Here is a 16,142-nt window from a genome sequence, read left to right as displayed (position 1 = left end):
ACTTTAGAATTTGGTGCAAAGTGACATCTGAAGTACTGGAAATTAATGATGAGACTATTACACTCGCTGCCTTGTACAAGTTTGACGTGATCATGATGACGCCTTTCCCTTTTTTTTTTTCCTTTCTTTTTTTTTTTTTTAAGCGCACCTGGTGCCATTAGAAGCAGCTGTATTAGCTGTTAGACCTTCCTGATTAAAATGTGGTGGATCTAAAGGAAGCTATCCCAGGATTATTTTTTATGAAAATGTGGCGATTTTCAGGGAAGTTCTGCAGAATCTTTCTCTGTGATTTCTAAGCGGCTTTCTGCTCGTCTGTTCCTGTAATCTTGCAAAGTTTCAAATCCCTGCCAGAGACCTCGGGGGAATATTTAACCCCAGCTTCCCTCTGTAAGGTTAATCCCATCCGAATGGGGCTTTAGCTCGTGTGTGCGTGCGCTCTGTTAACTTTTACGAGGTGAAAAGGCTCTTCAGACTGTTTTTATGTCTCCTCTTTCACGTTTAACTGTGGTGGATTTAGTAAATGATTATTTCCTGGCTTCACTGACGAAGCTGAGGCCAGCCTGTGGAGGAGAACACGGATGCTGCAGGCAGCTTTTTGCAGCAGGCAGCTTTTTGCAGCATGCAAGCGGTGACAGCGTCAGGTGCGTGACCCCGATTTCTTACCTGGCAGGTCCAGAAGGGTCCAGCACCTGTGCGCCTGCAGGCCGCTCTGAAAGTCTGATCCGTGGCCAGATTTGATGTGCTGCTCAACAGGAGCATCTACCTCACAGATGTCCTCATAAACACAGAGTCCAGACTACAGCCGCCGGCATACAGACAGTGATTTATGGAGGACAGTTGCTGCCAAAATTAATATAAATAAATAAATGTCTCTGATTTATGTGCCATGAAATCTAGAACCAAACAAAAAAATCATTGTGGGAATAGATTTATTTGTATTAGATGTAATAAATTAACAAATGAATTTATTATATTTTAATAAAAGTTTAGATTTTATTTATTTAATCTATATATTATAGATTTTCTTTAAATTTCTTTTATTTCGTTTTTATGTTGTTGTTTTTTTCCTTAAACATTTAATTGTATTTATGTGTTTTGGCAATTACGGCCCTCCATAGACTTACAGCTGCAGTTGTTAAACCAGTCAATGAGATAATTATTCCAGGTATTCCAAATACAGGCTGGAAAATGCAGTTTGTGTAGTTGTTTATTTACTGAGATCTTTTGGTGAAAAATGACCCAAACAGTCAACCGTCTTCTCAATTTGGATCACAGATGAGTCATCGAAGATTAAATTGTATTTTTGTTTGAAAAGATCTTTGGTGACTATGATAAAGTGATTGTAAAGTCAGGGATGTGTCATAACATGGAAACATTAAATACATTTTGTGGCTGTTTCAGTGAAGTGCAGTCAGACTGTGTCGTCAATTTTTAGCTTCCCTTTTGGCGCTGAAGGTCATGTGACACGTGTGGAGCAGCAGCTGAACGGCTGTCAGATCGACTTGTTTCTTTAAAAATATTAAACGGGTTTTAAAGTGTTTCTTTCCCTAAAAAGACGAGAAAATCTTTGAGAAGTCACACATAGAAGGGCGTTATGATTAGGCTGCATCTGTGTGTGTGTGTGTGTGTGTCTGTGCAAGTGCGCGATAAAGAGTGTGTGTCACAGCATGACATCATCCCACTGTTTTAAGCTTTTCAGCTAAGAAGCAGAGAAAATGGCTTTAACACAAGTACACACACACTGAAACACACACACACACTGTCGCAAAATCGTTTTCTATACTGCGACAGACTCTCACACAGTAAAATACACACTGTGTCCTTTAAGAGGTGCTGATGTCAGAACTCTGCTCATCTTTGTCCTCAGGATTACTGAAGCAGACCTGAATCTGTGTGTGTGTTTGTACTTGACACCAGTATTATGAGGACATATTGCCTGGCTCCTCAAATAGAAGATGTGCTTCTGTATGTGTGCGTGTTTGTGTTTACATCCATATTTCTCAGCTTAATGTATTATTCGTATCGTCTCTCACAGATTTTACCAAGACACACAGACACACACACACCACGACTCTGTTGAACAAACTGCTGACTCTGTGTGTGTCATCTCCTGACTTTTTCATCCATTTAAATGTGTGTGAGTGTGTATGTTGTTAAGGTGTGTGCAAATATTGTGTAATCGTCTACATGACCAAAAGTAAGTGGACCTGCGGGGATTTTAAAGCCAAATGTTGAACTTGGCTGACGGGATTTTCTTACAAACGAACACAGAAATGTTGAGGTCACTAAGAGTCTTATGTGTTAAATAAAAGTAGGTGATTTATTCTGTTGTTGCCTGTTTGTAATATACATGAGCAGCCTCTCACCCACCTGGAACAAAAGTTTAGGGTTGACTAAGCCGTATCTTGGACCCAGGACGTTCTGGAGCACATTACAGAGAAGAAGAGTATGTTTAGATTGAGACCTGGATTCAGGTCTTTAATTCACATTATGGATACACGGGAATTATGTTTTTGTGTTCAAGTGTACACTGGCGCCTCGTTCTTGGGTTTTCCTTTAAGTCCTCTTTAATTTGGCCCTTCACCCGGGACCAGTTTAGCTTGGGAAGCCCTACCAGAGTAAGTTGCTTGCGACACCATAGATTGCCCACAATCAACCTCTCTGAGGCAGCAATTTCAGAAGTGACAGAATTCATATTACTGGTCAATATTTGTTCCTACCATCACCTGTGGCCTTGAGCTGTGGGTACTAACTGAATGAAATCAAAGGTCTGGTGGGAGTGAAGTTCCCATAAAGGGTGTCTAGGCTCCACCTCAGGGTAAAGTCTTTGGTCCTCTTGGTCAAAAGGAACCATGATCCAGATCAGAAAAAGCAGTAGATGATTAGCTTTAGATTTAGACCTGTTAGATCTATAGTCAACAGAAAATTGTATTTTAAAAAAAGAAAACATTTCACTTCAACCAAATTTAGACATATGGAAGAACTCTTTAAAGGTTAACGACTGGCTGACTGTTTTCTGGATGGTTGCTCAGAAAAGTTCTGTGTATGCATTAACCCATATTAACACTTGCTGACAGTTCACTTCTGTAATCTCCAGACCTATGTGGCCTATTTCTTTGATATTTCATCATAAATGAAGTAGGTCAAAGCTCCAGAGTTGCATTTGAAAGTTGAGGCTGTGGAGCCAAAACACACATTCAAAGAGTCTCTCAGTGCAAGTCAGAAATACCCTCATTAAGGTCATTGGAGACGTACCAGAAAAACAAATCCAAATCAAGGGTTTGGTATATTTTTGGTGAAAGGATAAACTATTGCCATCAACAAAACAAAAAAAGCTGCAGGGGATGACCACAGAATTCTTTCCATGATTAACAAAACCTTCTTCAGAACACAGAGCCAAATGTAGAGCATTGACCAGGAAGTAGATGATTTATTATTAAGACTTTACAGCAGACAGTAGGGTTTGGCACAAGGTGATTGGAGGTCCACAGAAAGCTGCCATAGGGGATGATCTTTGGGTCCTTTCAATGCTAAAAAAGGAACCCCCATCAGAACATCCAGCAGCGCAGAACGCAATACCCAAGCCTAAAAGTGATCACAGAAGTCAGCTGTGAGGGAGGTTTTCAGGATCGTTGCAATGGTAAAAAGGGTTCCCCTCAAGGTGCAAACCAGAGATCAGTCTCCAAAACATTAATGTGAAATGAAACTTTATGACTGACGCGCACGCACGCACTCACACAAACAAACAAAAGAACAATTCAAGAGTGCTTTTCTTTGGAAAACCAGCATCTGCATCTAGTAAGAGGAAACAAGTATGGAGAAGGAGGCAGTGTAGGCATGTGTATAGACTGCCAATGTGCTGTTTATTGATTCTGGAAAATTCAGTAATGGCTGACTCAATCACTTGACCTCCAACCATCGAGCTGCATTTAACAGCCGAACATGAAATCAGAGAATTAGCAGCAAGGAAGCTTTAAAAACGTTTAATTTGTGGACACCAGAAGGAAAGAGACTCATGATGAGAATCTGCTTTACTGCCCTTCATCTGTTATATCCTGACACTCACAATCCCACACACACACACACTCGCACATATACTGAGCCTTGGGCAGCATCCAGGTGGACAGCCGAGCTTCTGGCATCGCATACACTCACTCATTTTCTACTTGAATAAGCCCAGCATGGACACACTAACAAACACGCTTACTAATACACACACACTCATATGTGTTGTGTCTTAGGGTGTCTCTGATGGTCCAGCAGTCAGTCTGACACTGAAACCTGCAGAGACGGGGAGAGAGGAGAGTATTTCCACTGCTTTCTCTGATCTGTTTTATCCATTATTGTGCATGTGTGTGTTTGCCAGCTGCAGCTGCCCGATTACTGTCTTTGTCCCTCTTTCTCTCTAAGGTTCAGCATTAGAAAATAAAACATTAGCACTCCTGTGCAGGCTGTCCTCGGCCCGCCTTAAACCCACACCACATTCAGATTAACCATCATACAGAAACCAGCCACAGCCCCACAGTCGACATAGTGTCAGATTACTGTGAAATGTAGTCACATACTGAGGCCATCTTTGTTTGTTCACCATATTCTACCTTCAGGAAGCGGTTGCTGCTGAGTTTTTTATTTGTGAGACATTTTTCTAATTAGCTCTGTTCTGATAATAATGCAGTTAAATTAATTAATAAAAGACTTTCTCTATGTTCACCAGTTTTTTAAACTAGCTCAGCGCATCTCCCAGCCAGTTTCAACTTGGGCTCCATGGTTACATCATGAGTAAAAGCCTATCAGTGCTGAGCCCAGAGAAGTACACCCGCTATCTTCAGTAAGGTAGTGGAGCTGAGGTTTGTAGGTAACGAAGCCGCTAAACATCACAGTTTCATTTCATTGGTGACAGGCATGCAGAACTTCCCTGTTAAACTTATATACATATACATATTTGGTTAATGCTATGCTAAAGCTAACAGGCTCACATCAAGGTGGCAGAAACTTTAACTGCTCTGCTTCACCATGTGAATGTGTGTGTTTAGCAGACACTCCTGCAAACATTAACAAGAAGCTCTCGGCACAAATAACCATAAAGGGTCGCAGCGGCTAAGGCTGCTACAACAGCAAAAGGGCAATGCTATGCTAGCAGATAAGTGACAAACTACTTGAAAACCAGAGCAGCAGATGCTTTAATACCAGGAAATAAAAGTACTGAAACTGTTAATGATGAAGAAAAGATTAGCAGAAGTGAAACGTTCTCTCTGTAAGCAGAGGAGAGTCATTGGAGTCTGATGAAGTCACTTCTGTTGTTCATATTCAGGTTAATGATGCCATGTGCAGACTGATCTTTGTGTCTCTGCATCATTTCTGTTTAAAATAATTTATTTCTAATTCATGATTTCAGGACTTCATCCTGAAAAACTGTTTTAGTTTGAATATATTCTGACTGCATTCAAATAATTAATATTTTTTTATAATTTCATATCTAAACACCAAAACGGTGGCACAGTTGTTTTAATGATGAATTCAAAAATCCTTATTGTATACAACTCTGAAAATAATACATTTATATTTTTATATATATATATTTATCAGCAGCAATACATTCAAAACCATTGTGATTATTAAAACAACTTCCAGTGATTTGTTTGCTCTCAGATTTCAGGGTGGCACAACCACAAAGGTGCGACTTTTATTATGAATTAAAAATGCCATATTTCATCTTCCAGGCTGGCTGAAAATAGCCAGCTCTTTAAATATGAATAGAAATAGATAACTCTCATGTAGGCTGCTACACTTTCCATGTCAGGTTGTAAAAGCGGTGTAAAACTAGGAAAATGCTAACTCACAATAAAAATCTTTATTTCATTTCAAACCTACATGTTTGCTTTTGGTGTTAATCCAGGTGTTCAAATAAAAGCCTGTTTAAACTGAAAGCAATTAAAGTGGTGCAGCTGGAAGAAATGTCCCTTAATTAAACAACATTTTTTAATTGCAAGTCTAAAACTAACTTTTAGATTTCTGAAATGCCCAATCACTGTGTGATGGATTGCGATCCCCTCTGGATCAATAACACGAGTTTCTGTTGACTGAACCTCTTTGTTGCTCTGAGATGAATCTGTGTGGCTCCTGACAGCTGTTACCCAGCTGCTTTTTTTTTTTTCCTCTGGTCTGTGTTCAGGTTAGGCCGACCCTTCGGGGAATGAATGAAAGTCAATGCGTCATGTGTTTGTGTCCATTAGGAATCAGGGTCAGTCACTCAGCAGTCCATTAAGGCTCTCTTTTGTTCTGCTGGTTTCTGGGTCTCTACGTCTCTGCTGTCCTCCCTCCGGCTTTATCAATCGCTGTCTGCACGTCTGCCCAGCTAAATCATAGGTATTTTTGGCAGGATTTGGACGTCTAAAGCGTCTGACACTTTCTGTCTTCTCCTCAGACTTGTCTTTTAAAAGCTGCAGCTTCTCTGAGTGACCACCAGGGGGAGGTAGGGTATAAAGTCTTTCTCAGAGAGGAGCGTGGAGAAAAGGATTTCACACACACGCACACGCAGGCAGGCAGCCAATCAGGTTGCAGAGCAGCAGAATCCTGACAGCGATATGCAAATGAAGCCTCACTTGTCATTTTTAGCAGCAGCAGCATCACTCTCCCTTTCCGTCTCTCTCTTTTTGTCACCTGTGTCAGTAAATGTGACTCGACCATCTGCCCCGCTGGCACCTGGAGGGCCGTTAAAGCCCCAGGCATGTCTGACAGGTGAGGGAGGCGGAGCCAGTCTAATTTTAGGGCCCGCTGATGTGGGGTTTTTTTTTGGGTTTTTTTTTTCTTCCCTCACATTTAATGGCAGCTCTTGTGTTGTGAGAGCAGCTCATGCGAGAAACTTTAAAAACACTGTCTAAACGACCGTACTGTAGTCCAGGTCTTGCAGGCAGAGACGCAGCTGTATTCACCATGAACTCACTAATCAAACATTAGGAAAAAGGTGAAAAACGACCAGCATGACATCCTGTGTTAGTTTAGAGCAGAGCTTCCCAAGGTGTGGGGCCCGCCCGCTAGGTGGGGCGCAGAGCCATTGCAGGGGGGGCGCGGTATGAAAAGGGTAAAAAAAAAAAAACAACAACGCTTGGACACTGCTAGCACGGGGCGGCCACACTAACGCAAAGCAAGAGATGAAGCATCGCTGAATATGTTTCCAAACCAACTTCATTCTAAGCCAAAGACTAGAAAATATGGTGAAGCATGTCAGGGAGGCACACTGTCGTGAGTTCTCAGAATCAGCTCCTTGAGCACAAGAAATGACAAAATAACAGAACGCAAGTATGGCGAAGCTCGCGGCTCTCCAACGGGAGATTGAGAGACCACTGTTGGACTGTAGAACTGCTTTGAAATTCATATGAGCTGTTTGCACTAAAGTAAAAACCACCATCACTTATGCGGACACCCCTTCGGCGCCAGCTGCGGTCTCAAGGCTGGAGCCGAACAAAATCTCCCTGATAACGACTGTGTTGAGTCTGTTCCTTCCCATTCTATGCAAGGCCACCTGGATTGGCTGGAAGACTGTTTACTTAGCCTGGCAGGGCGAAGGACACTGTCTCAGCTGAACTCTGGACACGCACACACATATACACTGATATGCACACACTCATCCCCCGTCGCTTTCCAAACGCCTTTGACGCTTATTCCTTCCGATGCTGACGGTGGATCAAGGAGACCTGCGCACAGGCTGTCTCTCACCCTTTACCCACCCCTGTTGCTTGTCATGTGTTTCTTTGGTGTATTAAGAGTTTTTTCATGTGCAGAGGTGTTTTTTGCTGTTCTCAAACTGATCTCCCTGTTGGAGCTCAGTCTGGGGGGAGTTATTTTTGTTTCTCCTTATCTTTCCTCCTGTGGTGCATTTTTCCATTGTTATACCTCTCTGACCTGTCTTCCCCATGTGATGTTTTGTGTAATGTATGTATGGTCGGAGGGTAAGATGGCACCGCCATTGCGTGCAATAGGTCGGCAGCCTTATGAAATTTCCCCTTGTGGGACTAATAAAGGTATATCAAATTCCCTTCGGCTTTACCTGCACAAGTGCCAAGGTGAAGCCTGCAGAATTGCTTTTCCCTCCAGGAGCAGCGCTGGGCTGTTCAAATCACAGACAAACAGTATCCCACATTATGATTTTTAGTTCACAAACACTTCTTGTAATGACTAACCACTCCTGACATTTTGGAGATATTAGCTCTTTATACAGTAAAGTTACAGTGGGATACAAATAACATCAGGCTGATCCTGCCACGATTTGTTCCCTCGGTTCAAATCACGGAAAAACGGTTTCCCACAGTTTTTAAACCCATTTTACACAGAGAGGCATTTTTTTGAAAAATGTATTGATAGCTATGTTGAATATTATTACACAGGAAAACGTCTCATTGAGATAAGTGTAATCTTCCTAATCAGCTAGTTTTCTGCTAGCAACGAGCGAGTGCTGCAACCTTTAAACATCTCCTGCACTAGACAACGACATGCTGAGTTAAACCCGGCAGAGAGGCCCTTACAGACAGGTTTGCATCTATAACATTTAGCAGACCTGAGCTGCAACTGATTCAGTTTTAGAGTCGCTGTGAGATCAGAAATTCTTAGAAATGAAAGCAGATCCAGCTGCTCGGTTCACGCGTGGTCTGCAGTTGTGTTCTGAAGCTTTAAGTCATGTGCCTTAGATTTGTGTTTCTTATACTGTAAAAGGAAAATAAATCACGTGCACAGTCTAAGACGTGATGCTGTTTGGAGATGGTTGCAGCAGATTCTCCTTCCGGGTGTAAACGTCACTTTCAGAGTGGAACAAAAAAAAAAAAAACCTTGACTCCACATGACTTCATTCTCACCTGGATGAAAGCAGAGTGCTGATTTTATTCTGCCAACAGCTTCAAAATGTGTTTATCAGATGACAAAAGGTGTCAGTGCAGCAGGATCCACAAAATCTGAAGCTTCTCCTTCACTCCCGCTGCTGATCCAGTAATCAATGCATTTACTGTGTGTGTGTGTGTGTGTGTGTGTGTGTGTGTGTGTGTGTGTGTGTGTGTGTGTGTGTGTGCGCTGTCATTTTTCCATCAGAAGTTTTGTGCCTGTCAGGCTTCAGCGCAGCGTGGGAAACATGAGCTTCCAGGACATGACAGGGGTCAAAGGTCAGCACTCACAGCTCAGAGACAGGGCTTTCTGACTGTCACTGAACACCCTGGCGACCAGCTGTCAGTCACTGTGTGTCAGAGGTCAAAAGTCACATTGGAGAGGGGCTGAGTGTGATGGCCACACAGAGAGGAAAGGTCCAGATTTACCTGCCTGGACCAGTTCACCTGTGTCTAAACTCATCTCTGGCGATATTCTGGGTTTTCCCTCTCTTTCTGTAGAAATCTCATGCCGCCGCGAGCCGTCATACTCTTGGCTTAAGAACAGTCCCAGAGCCTGACGGCCGAATTTTGGCGTGAAGTCCGTCCCCACTCTGATCGTTTTCGGGACCCTCAAACACTCAGTAACTTGGTTAATCTCCTCCTTATGTGCATGATTAAAATACCCTCTGATCACAATCTGCTGCCCCCCTCCCGTTTGTCATTTCCTGAGCCAACAGGGCCGACTGGGACCCAGTTGGACGAGCGGCAAGCTCCCCTCCAATCCACCGTTTGGCAAATGGATTAAAAAAAAGGAATTTAAACTGTAGAAATATTTTATTATGATTTCACAGCAGTCTGTCCTTCGCTGTGTGCTGCCTTCAGCAGATTTTCTGACGCTGAATCACATTTACTCAAATACTTGAGGGTTGTACTCGAGCGTGTAGCTGTTAAAAACCAAAAATAGCAACATCTGTAAAGCTGCTTTTAAAACTAGGCCAGATTCTTTACATTATTGATAAATGTTGCGACGATTTCCCCCAATAAACATCAATATAGTTTGGTCTATATAAACAAACTTTATGCTTTTATTTTATTTTTTTGTACTGATTATTTTTTCCCTATAGCTTTTATTGTGTTATTTTTTTAGACATATATCATTAGATATTTAGATTTGCTTTGACTTAATTGTGATACTTGTTGACAACCAAACACAAACAAATCTAACTAACAGTAACAGTAATAATCGTGCTCAGCGTGGATCTTTTCATACCTCCGTCCTTGTGATCAGTTATCATGTCGTGACCGTCGCTCAGAGTTTTACGCAAAAACAACAAAAGCTGTCGTTCTCGTCCACGTCAACATATTCAAGAAAGAAACGACACATTGTGCTAAATGTTTGACCCGAGCAGATCATGAAGTCCAATGGGACGTGTTCCAGCGTTTCTATGTTGTAGATTATATTTTATTTTTCCTGGCATGAAAAATCAGAACATTAGTTTTCACAGATGTTTATTTTTGGGTTGAAGATTTTGGTTGAAGATGCGCCCGCTGAGATCAATTCCAGTTCACAAGATTTCCTGCAGTTTGGAGTAGGACCATAGGCAGTGTGTAAGTCTGCCAGGATTTATTTAGCCTTATTTTTTTAAAAATACTCTTTTTCCAGTTTTGGTTATTTATTTATTTTTATTTTAAAAACATGTGTTTAATTTTCACTTGTCATTATTACACTTATTTCTATTTTTATTTTGTTATTATTTTCTGTTTTTATTTTTTTACTGTATTTTGTGTAACGTATCTTATTTATTAATATAGTCATATTTTATGCTTTTAAATAATGCCAAATATTATTACCTTTTTTTTGCACACTTTATTCATCATTGCTGAAAGTATAATTTTTCAGTAATTTATTATTTATTTTATTTTATGTTTCATTTTGTCAGTGTTTTCGTATATAATTTTTGATCGTGATCATGTTTTAATTTTCTTTTTGCTTCTTCTCTTTATTTGTCATCATTTTTATTAATCAATAAATAAGGCAGAGTAAAATGACGGCGTATATCATATGATGAATTCTAAACATCTGCCAGCAGCGTAACTCCGATCAGCAAAAGACAAAAAATGATTATTGCATAAATATAAAATAAATGGAGATGAGGGTAAAAGCAAAAGTTTGCTATTTTATTTATTTTATTCTTTAATAAAAAATCTCTCAGAAGTTGTCAGCAGCTGGATATAATCATGAAGGTGTTTCAGGATCTTTAGTGCCCGTGTTATTGTGAAGCCTTGTACTCCGGTACCAGAGGATGCTGCCATCATGCAGCAGGCTTACCTCAGCAGATCGCATCCACTGACTCAGAGTGGAAGCTGTTTTCAGCGTTGTTTAGTCCTTGCTTTAGCACAAGTGTCTCCATTTATTATCCTGACCAGACCCTTTTGATGCAGGAAGCGTGAGGTCTGGACTTCAGGTCTCTGTGGAGGTTGTGTAGACTCTGGGTGGCCGACCAAGAACACCTGCAGGGATTATACACTGGTCAGGTGTTCAAAACACTGAAGATGAATAACACTGATTATCCTGTTACAGTCGGGCTTTTCACGGTGTAACATATATGAGGCAGCGATGGAGTGATCAGTTCTTTGTGTGATGCAAGCAGGAAAAGTATAAGAGCTTGAAACCAAAAGTTTATTATGATTGTGTAACACAATTATTCACTAACCTGACAAACATCCTGCAAGTTTACAGTATATATATACAGTATGATCTATTTACAAGTTCTTTCTTTGTGCTGTAAATGTAGTTTAAATGGGGAAAAAATACAGTCTTAGCTGTAATACCTGAGATGTGACCCAAAAGTCACAAACTGATATCGAGGTGGGTTACAGTAGAGGTTGTCAGGGCCAGATGTTCCTTGAATATCACCTAATGTGTGTTTGAATGTGTACTGGCAGCTGTTTTTGAGTTGATACTGGATGAGGCCCAAAAGTCACGAACTGAGCTTTACATGGGTTACAGCAAAGGCTGGATGAGCCAGATGTGATCCAGATGTCGATTATGTAAAAGGTTGGATGAGCCAGATGTTCCTCAAATGCCACTAAACATATAAATTGTACTTGGAGCTGTCTATGAGTTGATGCCAGAGGTGGCTCAAAAGTCACAAGACAGTATGGTTGTGACGTACAGCGAGAGTTGTTCGGGCCAGATGTTGCCCAGATGTCACAAGCTAGGCTTTGGACTGCAACTCCAACGGTTGTCAAGAACTAGATGAGGCAAAAAGTAAGGAGCTGGGATTTATGTCGGTTACGGCAGAGGTTAACGGGGCCAGATGTGGCCTAAAAGGTCAGTAATCATGTAAGGTGGACCTGTGGCTGTCCCTGAGTTGATGTTGTCAGCCAGATGTGCTCCAAGGATGACTGCAGATGTTGTTCACTTGTTTCTGAGGTAAATGGAACCTGAGAGCTCTTTGTTGATGTTTATCCGGGTTTCACGTCTTTTGTCTGTGGTTTGTGTCTTCATTTGTTTCCTGAATCGAGTGTAAAACTACACCAGTGCTCTCCCAAACCCAAACAGGACCTTGATATTGATACCAGGAGGATAATCCTGGTTTTCAGTTCCTGAAATCTGGTTTTATCTCAGTTTTCCACCAGTTACCTGCACGTTTCCACCCCTCTCCTCTCTCCTCCTCTTGGTACACTTACAGAAGACTCTGAGGAATTCACTCACCGGCTCCCCTCCCCCCACACTGGAATGAAGTGTATGAATGAGGAAGAAGAGGAGGAGAGGAAGGGAAATGTGAAGACAGGAAGAGAAAGAAGAGGAAGGATTGAAGGAAGGAAGGAAATAGAGGGACAAGATAACGAAGGAAGGAAGGATCTAATGAAGGAAAGGAAGTGCAGGACGAAGGGCTGAGATGGAGGAGTGGTGTGTTAGAGGGCGAGAGCAGCAAGCGAGCAAAGTGTGTGTGTGTGTGTGTGTGTGTGTGTGTGTGTGTGTGTGTGTGTGTGTGTGTGTGTGTTTGTGAGCTGCGAGCTCTGTGATTGGCTGAACCCGGCTAGATGCACCAACAGCCGAAAGAAGACGGGAACAGAGGAGAGGGAGGCTGCAGATAGAGGAGAGAATACAAAGAGCGAGCGAGTGAGGGAGTGTGTGAGGGAGTGTGTGTGTGTGTGCTACATGTGCGCTAATGCGTGTGTGTGTGTGTGTGTGTGATATCCAGAGGTGTGTGTGTGTGTGTGCGCAGCAGAAAGAGGAGGCGAGGAGGAGGAAACCTGATCTCACTCTCTCTATCTCTCTGTGTGGAATAAACGCTTAGCCCTCACCGTTATTGGCCTTGCTGTTAGCTTGCAGCGTAGCCCGGCCCAGTTTGGACCCAGTGTGATTGTGGTGGAGGTGGTGGGGATGGAGCGGTTCCTGGCCCTGCTACGTCTGCTGAGCAGGAGGAGGCGAGGGAGGAGGTACCGGGCGGATGATGATTACCAGGAAGGCTACGAAGACGTTTACTACTACACCAGCAAGTACAACACACACCTACTGAGTGAGTGAGTCCCATAAAGAAACAATGGAGAAAGGGAGAGAGGCTTTGTTTTATTGTCCTACTGTAGAGCGAGTGAGGTAGAGAGATGATGCAGAGAGAGAGAGAGGGGCTTATCAACAGATTATGGCACTCAAAGTGGCCTAGATTGTGTTGGTGTGCGCTGTTTTAAATGTATTGTGGGGACTCGAGTGTGTTTACTTTAGTGCTCTGTGGGGACCTCCTCAAGGGGACAAAATTGCTGTAATTTCAGGGACGATGATATTACAGGTAGCTCGACTCCTCAAAAGTAAAAGAAATCCAATGAGTGTGTGTGATGTCTTTTAATTTTTGTGTTTTAAGGGGGAAATATATGCACTAATTTTTCTGTAATGTGGAGTCCCAACTTCCTTCAGGGGACAAACGTAAATCCTCTGAAGCGATGGAAATACAACTCCATGGGTGTGTGCTATTTTAATTTGTTTCCTGGGACACTGGCTTGTGGGTACTTTCTTGCACTCCACCTCCCCCGTAAGGTGAGGGAGCAGATGTCAGGGTGAAGACTTTCAGGGTTGGCTCGAGACCTTTAAAGTGGTGGAAATATTTAGAGTGTGAAGTCTTGTATTTATGGGTTACGTGGAAGCACATGCGGACAAAAAGCGAGTCCTATATATAGTAATGATATAATGGGGGGGGGGGGGGGGGCTGTAGGTGTGTCTTATTGTAATTGGTTTGACGTATTTGTGTTTGCTCTTCTTACACTGTAGGGACTTGACTTCCTTATGGGAACAAAAAATGAGTCTAAATAAAGAGTGAGCCCTATGAAGGGAAAACCACCGTAATCGAGAAAATTTCAGGTTGCTGTTGCTTGGAATGGTAAATGGCCTGCATTTGTATAGCGCTTTTCTAGTCCATAGGACCCCAAAGCGCTTTACACTACATTCAGTCATCCACCCATTCACACACACATTCACACACTGGCAATGGCAAGCTACATTGTAGCCACAGCTGCCCTGGGGCGCACTGACAGAGGCGAGGCTGCCGGACACAGGCGCCACCGGGCCCTCTGACCAGAGGAACTTAGAGCTAGTCCAATTTGAGGGAACTAAAATGAGTTCCCAAGAGGAGATGAAGACTTTGAAGTTTGAATTAAACTCGATGTCCTCATGGAGACAAAGCTCGAGTCCCTGTAAGATGAAGGAACAGTGTGTGTGTGTGTGTGTGTGTGTGTGTGTGTGTGTGTGTGTGTGTGTGTGTGTGTGTGTGTGTGTATGTTTTTGCTTTTTTTTTACTGTGAAGACTCACCTTGGTTCAGTGTAGAAGTTTGAGTCCTCTTAAAGGTGATGGAGTAAAGTTCAGGGTGAAGACTTTGAGGTTAGTCCTGTGAAGGGATGGAAATACTGCTCTTCTCACTGTGTGTGTGTGTGTGTGTGTGTGTGTGTGTGTGTGTGTGTGTTTAAGGTCTTGTATTATAGATGAAGGTCGTTAGTGAAGCTGCTCAGTTACAGTACACACACGCTCACTCAGGTATTCAGATGACATGAACCAGGTGGTTTGTGGGTAATAACAGGGCAGGATGTTTACTGCAGGAAGGAATGTGAATAATGTGGGAAAGCGCACACTAATTCCAGGTTTGACGTCTTGTGTTGTTCTAGTCTGCACGCTTCAGTCCTTCTTTGGGGCCCTGCGGTAGTTTCTACTCCTTTTTTGTTCCATGTTCTTGACTGAACCTACGAAACTTTTGCTCCAAATATGACCAGTTGGGATTTCCTCCCCCATCAGGAGCAGATCGTGATACACTAAGTCGTGAATAATGTGTTTAGCTCTAGGCGCTCACACTTCCACTTTAATTATCTGATCTTTAACCCTTTACAGCCGATCGGAGCGGGCACGCTCTGTTTTGCGTAACTATTTTTAAATCCCGGTAGCTCTGCAACCAAGTAAGCTAGCGCAATAATTTTTTTTGCATATGAAACTGGAGGAGCTGTACTTACATCTTATGCCATCAGCTTGTCCTCGGTCACGGTTTCCTTCCACATATAGCTTTGCAAAAACTGCATAAAAATCACTTGCAGCAACAAAAACATGATATTCCAGAAACACGCTTCGCCGATCCATCAGCTGTTTGTAACACTTCCTACGTCCATCAGCGCGAACTATCACATGACCGCATGACCTGCCCGAAACCGGAAGTGACGTCATTTTGCGGAAATGTAGTTTTTTACGATCGGGGCCTTATGAGCTTGTGTTTTACTTGTTATGTGTTTTAAAAAGTTATGTTTGACTTTATGACTTTCTGTGTCGTTTCTGGGATGCTTAAGACTCATATTGCAATGCTGGAAATAGTTTATTTTGATGCATGTGCTGTTATTTTGCAAATTTGCACTATAATATTTATTTTCGTTTTTCCTGCAGTGTATAAAAATTGGTGTATTTCAAAAATAAAACTATGAAGACACTCAAAATAAATTTCCTGTGGTGGGAAACTAGTTTGTGTAACTTTTTTGTATTTACAGTTTTGAGGGATAAGCCTCTTAAATTTCTCTAACTAGAAATATATGTTAAAAAAACAAAAACGATTTTCAATTTTTTTGTAGTTTATTGCACTTTTTTGCAATTTATGTAATTACTATGCACCTAATGCAGACATATTATTAAAGTTTGGGCTATAATGGTTGTATTGATGTATAGCAACTTGAAATGCTCCCAAAAATGGCTCCACAGCATGTAAAAATATAATATAAGCTCTGGCGAACTTGGTTCTATGGTAGGTCTTAAAGGGTTA

The 16,142-nt window shown here is 42.0% G+C and overlaps 1 protein-coding gene across 9 annotated transcripts in view; it reads left to right on the top strand.

Annotated features, from left to right (window-relative positions):
- grip1 (glutamate receptor interacting protein 1) overlaps positions 1–16,142 on the top strand; it is a 67,249-nt gene that overhangs the window by 7,660 nt on the left and 43,447 nt on the right. For 7 of the 9 annotated variants that reach the window (XM_026146166.1, XM_026146170.1, XM_026146168.1 and 4 more), the window contains exon 1: positions 13,035–13,381. The exons of the other annotated variants lie outside the window; for them this stretch is intronic. In XM_026146166.1, coding sequence (XP_026001951.1) covers positions 13,246–13,381 — 136 coding nt within the window. In that variant the 5' untranslated portion in view covers positions 13,035–13,245. Of the gene's footprint in view, positions 1–13,034; positions 13,382–16,142 lie in introns of those variants that run through there. 9 annotated transcript variants of the gene reach the window in all.

The sequence above is a fragment of the Astatotilapia calliptera genome, chromosome 17 (genome assembly GCF_900246225.1).
Source record: "Astatotilapia calliptera chromosome 17, fAstCal1.2, whole genome shotgun sequence".
Taxonomy (NCBI): Eukaryota; Metazoa; Chordata; class Actinopteri; order Cichliformes; family Cichlidae; genus Astatotilapia; species Astatotilapia calliptera.
This window is presented reverse-complemented; position numbering and strand designations above follow the sequence as displayed.